Genomic DNA, 9,037 nt, shown 5'->3' with positions numbered 1-9,037 from the left:
GAGAGGATGCAAGTATTATTGGATATGTATTCCCAGTATAGGAAAATGTAAACTTCTGAAACACACCTCTTCTCACACAAAAAGTATCCATATAGAAAAACAGGTGTGTAAAATTGGGATATAATAAAGCACACTAGTGGGGGGTCGCACTACTTCTGGAACAGGTATGCTCTTCCCCAGATGAAGTGAAATCTAAATGTGAGTGTTAAAGGCCAACTGGCTGCAGTGTTAACATTGTTCATTACCATGAGATTCGTCCAGGGCTCAACCGCACAGAATTATAAGGATGTGGTTACAAAGCAAGATCCAAGGTGTAGTGGCTAAGGCATGGGGACCACAATATGATATAACTGTATAATAGGAATATGATATGAAGGGAACCCAACTTGAATGTTGCAGGATGTTGCATGCAAGCCACCAGAATTATCAAGGGAAGGCAAGCAACACCCAATTGGCAAGTCTTCCCCCAACCTGAAGAAGCACAGAATGCAACAATTCCTGCCTGGAATTACAAACCAAAATCCTAACTCCTCAAGTTGGTAGGCAAGGCAACACCTACTGCCTCCAGAAGTAAGAGGAGGACGTGGAACAAATGGAGTTCAACCAATGGCTTATGAATGTGATGCTTCATGTGTGGAAAGACAAGGAGTTGAATAACCTCTTCCATGATCATGGAAAGTAAGAGAATGACCAAAGAGAAAGGCCATACTCACACAACCAGATAGTGAAGTGTCATTTCTGAACCAAAATTACAAGGAGGCTCCTACATAGGCTGTACCGGCTCCTCACCTGACATCTGGGAAAACCATCCAGGGTTAAGGGTGGGAGGGTATTCAGCTTTGCCCTCTTCTCCTTGAATGGAATAAAGAGTACAAACATCACTCAGGAGGAATAGACCTCTGTCCACCACTTAAGAAACTGAAAACAGAGTGGTAAGGATTTTCTTGCTCCACTGGCAGGGAGGGGAGGGGGATTCATGTTGGGGAATCCTGAGAAATGATGCTCCAGAGAGAGAGTGCAATAGATGACCCATGTTCCTTATTTTGAAAAGCAAACCAACTTAGAGTTGCTCAAGTTGGGGGTTAAGCAGGGAAGAGCTTTACTCATGATAGTCCATGAATGGCGGTCCAGTACTGTATATGATATAGAACAATTTTTCACCACCAGGAAAGCACCAATGCAGTCTTATGGAACACCCCGTCTCAACAGAGCTTGTTGCAACCAGGAATTTAGTTATTAGTCTATTGGTAGTTAGTGTGGATTTGTAAAAGCATACCTGATGCCAAAGGTTCTAAAGGTGGACATGATAATGCATGGAGAACCACTGTGATATCCTAATTAGGAACCTGGAAAGGGCGACGAGGACAGATAACCTAAAATGATTTTAAAAGTAATGACAAAACATGTCTGAGAGACCTTTGATGATAAGTAATCCATTTTCTTTGATAAACTTCCAAAGAAGAATGTGTTAATAAGGATGCCACTCGAGATGTCAGTCCCTGATGTCGTGCGATGGACAACATAAAAGCAAGGTGTGAAGTCAAAGAATGCAGACTGCTGGACGAGAAATGTCTGACTGAGGCTGATAGCCAAGGAAGAAGGGGAAGAAGTTGACACTCCTGAATATACTGGAGAAATAGAAACCAGGGTTGACCTGGCCAGTATGGTTCCACCAGAAAAATTGACAGGACATGGAGCAAATCAGTGCCAGAACCTTGGAGAGCAGAAGAATTGAAGGGAATGTACAAAGATGAAGACCTGGAAACTTAGAAAATTAATAGAGGCATAAAAAAAAAGTCAATTTAGAGAAAAGAGTCACATGACACAAAGAAGTGAAGATTGAGAATTTATTTAAATACTTCCTTTTGAAATTAAAAATTAAAACTTAAATAATGTTAAAAGTTGAATTATAAACAACATTTCTATGCCAAGTTTATTTACTTACACTGATAATAAAGTTGCTTATCCCTATCGCCACAGGTATCATTCACTGCACATGACATATGGTTTTAATGTCTTACGTTAAAAATTATATTAAACTACTTTGTTTATGTTATATCAATTAACATAGCATAAAATTGTAGCTAATAATCCATATCTTAAAAGCATACAAGTTTTAAGTTCTTAATTCTACAAGGCAATATTAAAAGAAATTCCAAATTTCCCCTAGTGTGACACATTTTCTCCAGGCATCTTTTCTTCTCTATTTTATCCACCACCCCTCCAAAAAGTATGAAATTAAATGCAAATTACTCAATATAAAATTGTCATTGTTCAGACAAACCATAATTTTTATAACCTTCAATTTTATATGGTTACAGAGCTATCAAATAGAAAATCAGACCCCTCCTGTTACATCCTCTCTTTCAGGATTTGTTAATAGTTCTCTCTTATATTTAATTATATATTACTGATAACTAATAGAAAGCCAAGGTTTTCATCTATCAGACAATGTATTGTATAAAGTTGTGTTCTGAACGGATAAGCATCCATTTCATTCAAAGTACAAGCTTTGTTTCCATGAGAAAGTTAACGTTTAACTTGAATAAATTTGTGAAAGCTCTTGTTGTACAGTTAGAAAGCCAGAAATAATGTGCAAGTTAGGAAAAATTGTCTACTTTTGCATGTTATTAGTCTGTTTTTTTGTGCATTATTTAACTAAACAAAAGTTATTTAGTGTATTACTAACATTAGTATAAAAAAAATGTAGGGTTAACTGTAATTGACAATCGACAGCAAGAAAAAAGAAGATTTGGTAAGTACTTTATTTCTTGTTTTCATGTTTATTCTATATTTACTATAACAAAACTAATTAAAATGTAAAAATAGGGATCTCTTTAGCTTAGTTAAGATTAAATTAGGTAAAATAAATAATAATAATAATATAATAAAAATGTTTTACAAGGCACATATGTGAGCAGCTTGTAGTAGCTTGTGGGGCATGTATTTCGATAGCCACATTCCCTAAGTGATTTACAATGTTTCACAAGGCACATATGTGAGCAGCTTGTAGTAGCTTGTGGGTCATGTATTTCGATAGCCACATTCCCTAAGTGATTTATAACTTATAATGGTGCAAATAGTAGTTAGACACAGTTCAAAAGGCAATCAAAAGGGCAGTAAAATAATAAAATTTAATTATAAATAGATGCATACTGTTTACCAGCTTAACGCCACTTATGATAAGTGAATGAAGTTTAATGTTACAATTCTAGAAAGAAAAAATGTATTTAGATTTTTTTTTTTTAGTGGTTACGATGGCCAATCAAACTGACAGATCCCATATGGAGATAGGGTAGAGAAAAATAACAGATAAAATATACTGAAAACAAACGTTTGAAATGTATTTAGGAGGATTACACAAAGGAAATTTGAGATTTTTGAGATGAGGAAAAGTATTTTTAATCTTAACATGAAAATCACTTTGCATACGAAATATTTAATACAAACACTCAATATATTCATGGACAAATCTTTATTTTAGTTTAGTATATATATATACTTTGCTAAAAAAATATGTTTTTTGTATGTGAAAGACTTGTAATAGTAATTGTAATTTATGAAGATAAATCCACTATATTGAAAGTTAGAAGTATTAAATCTATAAAGACTTTAAATGAGTACAAAGAGGTCACATGGTCAGTCAAATTGACCAATCCCATGTTGAGAGAGTTAATTAAATTTTAATTGCAACTCTGTAAAATGTGATGGCATGCACGCTTCAACCCTAATATCAGAGGGTTAACATTTTTTAGAAAATTGTGTGTAATAGTGAAAATACTGACATAATCTAAGGACAGGAACAGAAAACATTTAACAGTAGTGTTAAGTTTTCCACAAATATATAGTTTCTTGGCCCATTAGTAGGGCCACTAACATTTTATAGGAAACTTCAGCTTGACTGTACCTTAATATCCAGAGCTATAGCTCTCCAATCATCCATTGTCATGTTTGCAGAATCTAACAGTGGATCATATTCATATATAGTATATACAACTCTCTTAGAATTCCCAGTTTCACTAGAGAAAACACAAAAGATACAACAATCTTCGTATAAACTGTCAACTAGATATTCAAGATACAAAGGTATTTCTTGCACTTTCAAAATTTTGTTTTCTCAGACAATAAATTTTAGTTAAGATCTTTAAAATTTTTCTAACAACACAAAATAAACTAAGTATGTTTCATACAGTGTTCACACACACACACAAAAAAAAGCCCTTAAACTGAAGCTAACTCTATAGCTCTGTAGACAGTATTCATACTGACTACTTTGCAAGAGAAAAATTCACATACATAATTACAAAGTGTACACTATACTGGTACTCTCATATATATAAATACTAGGAAGAAAACTCATGCTTTGCACAAAAAAACTTTTGGTTGTGGTATTTTGTAAATAAATGTACAAAGTTTATAAAATGTAAAGGCAATGATGTGTATTTAAAGTAATTCAAACAGTTAAATGGCCTGCCTAGACTACTGTAAGAGGTTAGGTATGTAGAGTTCTAAACAATCTGATGGCTGTGCAGAGCATCTCAATGACTGTGAAGTTGAACTTAAGAGGGTTAAACCTGTTCCACGACATGTGATATCTACTAAACACCTCTAGCACAAAACACTTTGAACCAAATGGTGTGATCAAAAATGATAAATTAGTCAACTTATCTGGTAAGAGATACCAGATCTAGCAATGCTTTCAAATCCTAGGTATAGGAGCAAATATTAAAATTCAACAGGGTGATGGTACCACTACTCCAAGCATCTATAAACAAATAAAGAAATTCACACACAAAACCTTAACACTGCTGTCTGAGATGGGGCTCTGATAGATGACAAACCAATTCCCCAAATACTTTTTTCCTTTGCAATGCACAGTACTATCTACACCCTCTTCTCCCATATGCACAATTGTGATGTTATCCACATTTCCTTATTCCTAATTTTATTTTTTGCATAGTTTAAATTATAAAAACATTACTAATTTAACTACCTAATTTGTCAATTACTAATTAGATCAAAATCAAGATGTAATGATAATTTTGCATAAAACAAATACTAAAAGCAAACTAAACTACTGTTTTGGCCTGATTATAAGGCAGTGTTTTTTGATTAATAATTAGGCTGCAAAATTCTTAGTCACCTTATAATCATGGCCAACCACAGGCCTCTTCCCACTACTCTAGTCTATCGCATTCCTGGATGTCCAGATAGCATCCATCTATGCATGCACACTAGATTTCTGCTCAGGATCATTACTAATTCTTGCAATTAATCCACCTGCAGGCTGTTCAGTTATAGTATTGATTATGCAGACCTAAAAAAGGATGTTATGACACAGTTTTCTTTCCCACCGTTTTTGAAAATGGGTGTCACCTTATATTCGAGATCGTCCTATAATAAGGCCAATATATCATCTTACAAATGGTTGACAAAGATATCTGGCACAAAGAGAACCAATACAACTGTAATTATTTACACTTGCCTGCATTGAGGCTAAGTTGGTCAATGAATTCTCATTTTTGAAATATTTCCCACTGTATATGATTGATATTTATCTTAACAATGTATATGAAATTCCCCTGAAATTGCCTATAGCAATGTACAAATTTAATGTATTTGATAATTTACTTTTACTCTTCTACGAACATTTACTGGTTATGATTGTGTGTGTGTATTTGTAATAGGTCATATCATACATTTTCAAAAGAAATGGCCATATTAACTTTATTAGAACAGAAATAATTTCTTAATAAAAATATATGAATAAACTTACGGAAGAACCAATGGAGGCTGATCTTTTCCCGGAAAATTTCTACAAACATATTCTTCGTCATTTAATTCTGGAAATTTTCGAACAATTCTCTCCAAATAATTTGGTTGTGGTGCATAAACTGAAAAAAAAGTTTTGATCAAAATATGTTTCATATTGAACATAATATGGGACCTATAATTATACAACTTGCAAAAAACTATATATCATACAGACATATGATAGGAATATTTATTTTCATATTAAAATTTACATATTTCATTTGCATAGCCTGTGGAACCTCCTAAATAAATATCAGTTTTTTTTTTAAATGTATATTTTATATGTAGAATTCTCTGTACAAACAGCATATTTGATTCCACGGCCTTTAGAAGCATCATCTAATACAGTATTGACTGTAAAGTTAAAAATACATATATTCAGAGTTTAAACATTTATTTTTCTTATTAAAGATGTTTTCCCTTTTGTTTTTATTTTTCCCATATGGACCAGTATACCATTCATATAGGCCATTTGTTTCAACAACAATTATTATGGTGTGAATACATTTTAGAAGTTGGTGAAGCATGATATAATTAATTATATTCATCAGAAGACATTATATAAGGCCTATTAGATTTTTAACACTACTTTCCTAATTTAGTCTCTTACAGATTTTCAAGAATTAGAAGAGTGTATTAATAATAGCACTTCAAACACACTATATCCATCATACTCATTGCTGATAACAATTGTTGTTGTAACAAATGGCCTGTTAGATATACACGACTGTTTCAATTTAAGTTTGATGCAAGCGTTAAATTTACTTATTTTTAGAAGCAATAGTTTATCGTAAGTTTGTAACTGTGTACGAATTATATGTTGTGTAGTTCAACTGATGTGAATTGGTGCTTGCATTATTGTGTCATGTTACAAGAACTTTCCAATTTTTTTTTCATTGTTTTGATTGAGTATTATTGCATCATGATATCTCATAGTATGCAGAACCTTCTAGGCCCCTGTCAGTCTATAAATAAGCATAAAAAATGTAGTTTAAGACATAGTTAGATAGATAGAGTGATTGTGAGTATAGCCATAAAGGGTATATAGTGGTGATTCCTAAAATGAAATTATCACAGACTGTATTGTAATAACAGAGTAGAGAAGAAATAATCTGTCTTGTCAATTGTGTTCTAAAGTAACTGAACCAACCTGTGTGGATTTTGACAAACCCTATTCTCAATACAGGTGCAGTACCGACGTCAATGTTGTTTAATTTTACTGAAACATAAGAGTTTGTAATCTTGAGATATCACCTGGCCTACTACTAAAAGACATTTTTCTCAACATCCTTGCACAATGTGCAGTAATACCCCATGGGCAGAACAATGACAAAAAAAAAACAACAGAAAAGTAGAATGTGTTATGTGAAACTTGCACAGGATAAATTCAGAATAATACTATTATAATGTCATAAGAAGATAGAAATGCATGATATATTCATATATCAATCTTCCTGTCTTCTCTACTTCAAATTTGTCTTGAAGACAAAATTTAAACTTTTAACTCATAACATCTAAAAATCTCACTCTGGCCAAAGAGTGCAATAATTCTTTCTAGCCCCTGAAAACTTATGTCACACAGTCATCACAAACCTTGTACACGAAAAACCATAACATATTCAAAATTGTTACCTGATAAAATACCCTTTAACAGTGATCATATCAGAATCCAAAAAATTAACTCTAACAGTGGTCAATTAACAGCATAATTGAAAACCCTTTAACAAAGATCATAATTACAAAATTCAATATATAATACATTATGAAGGTAAACCATAGAAGCGAAAACATACAACAGAATATAAATGAAACCTTTTAACAAAAATAATTTCTGTAAAACATTATTCTTCAACATGAAAATGGCAAAAACTAAATATTTTTTAAAATGACAAACAATATCCTTTAACAAAAATAAAACATACTATACAAGATTAAGAGCTCTTTACACTTATCACATCTATAAGCAAAATAAACCCTTTAAAGTTCACAGTAAATTGTCAGAGAACCCAGAATTACTTCATTATAGCTTGGATCTCCTGTTATTAAGCAGACCTATTCCACTCCTATAGGTTAACTCACTTTTACCTGAATATATCACAAGTTTATAGAGAGAAAGATAGCTAACCTTCAGATAATTAAATTATACACTAAATTTCTATAGTACTCTATTCTCAGGACATTTGTTATGTTGAGAAAACACACAAGTTAAAAAAATTAATTTAAGACAAAAATCCAAAACCCAACAGTCCCTTAGCAAAATAGTACAAAACATGCATTTTTAAGTGTCCACAAGCAGTTTTAGAGGTTAATCCTATAGCTCATTGTAAAATTCACTCTATAGTAGAGATTATCAGAAAAATCACTGAATTAAATAGCGGATGTTATGTAAAATTAGATATCAACACATCTCATTATAATTCTTAATTCTTGAAAAAAAAACACAAACCAAACCATTAAATTTTTTTCAGTCCACTTAAATGATTTTCATTTCATATGATCTTTCTCTAAAGAATGGTATAACAGTAACATTTTTTTTACCCTTTAAAGAAGAGTCCTTTAATAATCAAAATAAATAATGAAAAAAAATCTATGCATCACTGCCAGTGTAATCTATTTTTGTTCCTCTTTAAAGTAGTGTCCTTTCCTAATCAAAATAAATAATAACAGAAAATATTTGCATCACTGCCAGTGTAATCTATTTTTGTTCCTCTTTAAGGTAGTGTCCTTTCCTAATCAAAATAAATAATAACAGAAAATATTTGCATCACTGCCAGTGTAATCTATTTTTGTTCCTCTTTAAAGTAGTGTCCTTTCCTAATCAAAATAAATAACAACAGAAAATATTTGCATCACTGCCAGTGTAATCTATTTTTGTTCCTCTTTAAAGTAGTGTCCTTTCCTAATCAAAATAAATAATAACAGAAAATATTTGCATCGCTGTCAGTGTAATCTATTCTTGTTCTCATATAACCCTTAACCATTTAGCTGACACGTATTTCCCAATAAAATGTCAAACAGTTTTGAAGGAGAGATGGAAAAATCATATAAGTTACATTACCACTAACTTTTTAGCAATCAGTTCTTTCAAATCCTTAAGCAACTGTCAATTAGTCATTCATATATTTGAATTTTTAATAAGCAAAATCCTCAAATTAGCAACATATGGAAAACATGCAAGTAGCTCTAAAATGGTTTAGGTGGTGATGAGTTAAACTTAAATTAG

At 32.1% G+C, this 9,037-nt stretch overlaps 1 protein-coding gene across 2 annotated transcripts in view; it reads right to left on the bottom strand.

Moving 5' to 3' along the window:
• LOC106465463 (L-asparaginase-like) overlaps positions 1 to 9,037 on the bottom strand; it is a 79,138-nt gene that overhangs the window by 20,106 nt on the left and 49,995 nt on the right. For both annotated transcript variants that reach the window (XM_022393364.1, XM_013925693.2), the window contains exons 3-4: positions 5,777 to 5,894; positions 3,908 to 4,019 (exon numbers count right to left, since the gene is read on the bottom strand). In XM_022393364.1, coding sequence (XP_022249072.1) covers positions 3,908 to 4,019; positions 5,777 to 5,894 — 230 coding nt within the window. The remainder of the gene's footprint in view (positions 1 to 3,907; positions 4,020 to 5,776; positions 5,895 to 9,037) is intronic.

The sequence above is a fragment of the Limulus polyphemus genome, unplaced genomic scaffold, assembly GCF_000517525.1.
Source record: "Limulus polyphemus unplaced genomic scaffold, Limulus_polyphemus-2.1.2 Scaffold1953, whole genome shotgun sequence".
NCBI classification, from domain to species: domain Eukaryota; kingdom Metazoa; phylum Arthropoda; class Merostomata; order Xiphosura; family Limulidae; genus Limulus; species Limulus polyphemus.
This window is presented reverse-complemented; position numbering and strand designations above follow the sequence as displayed.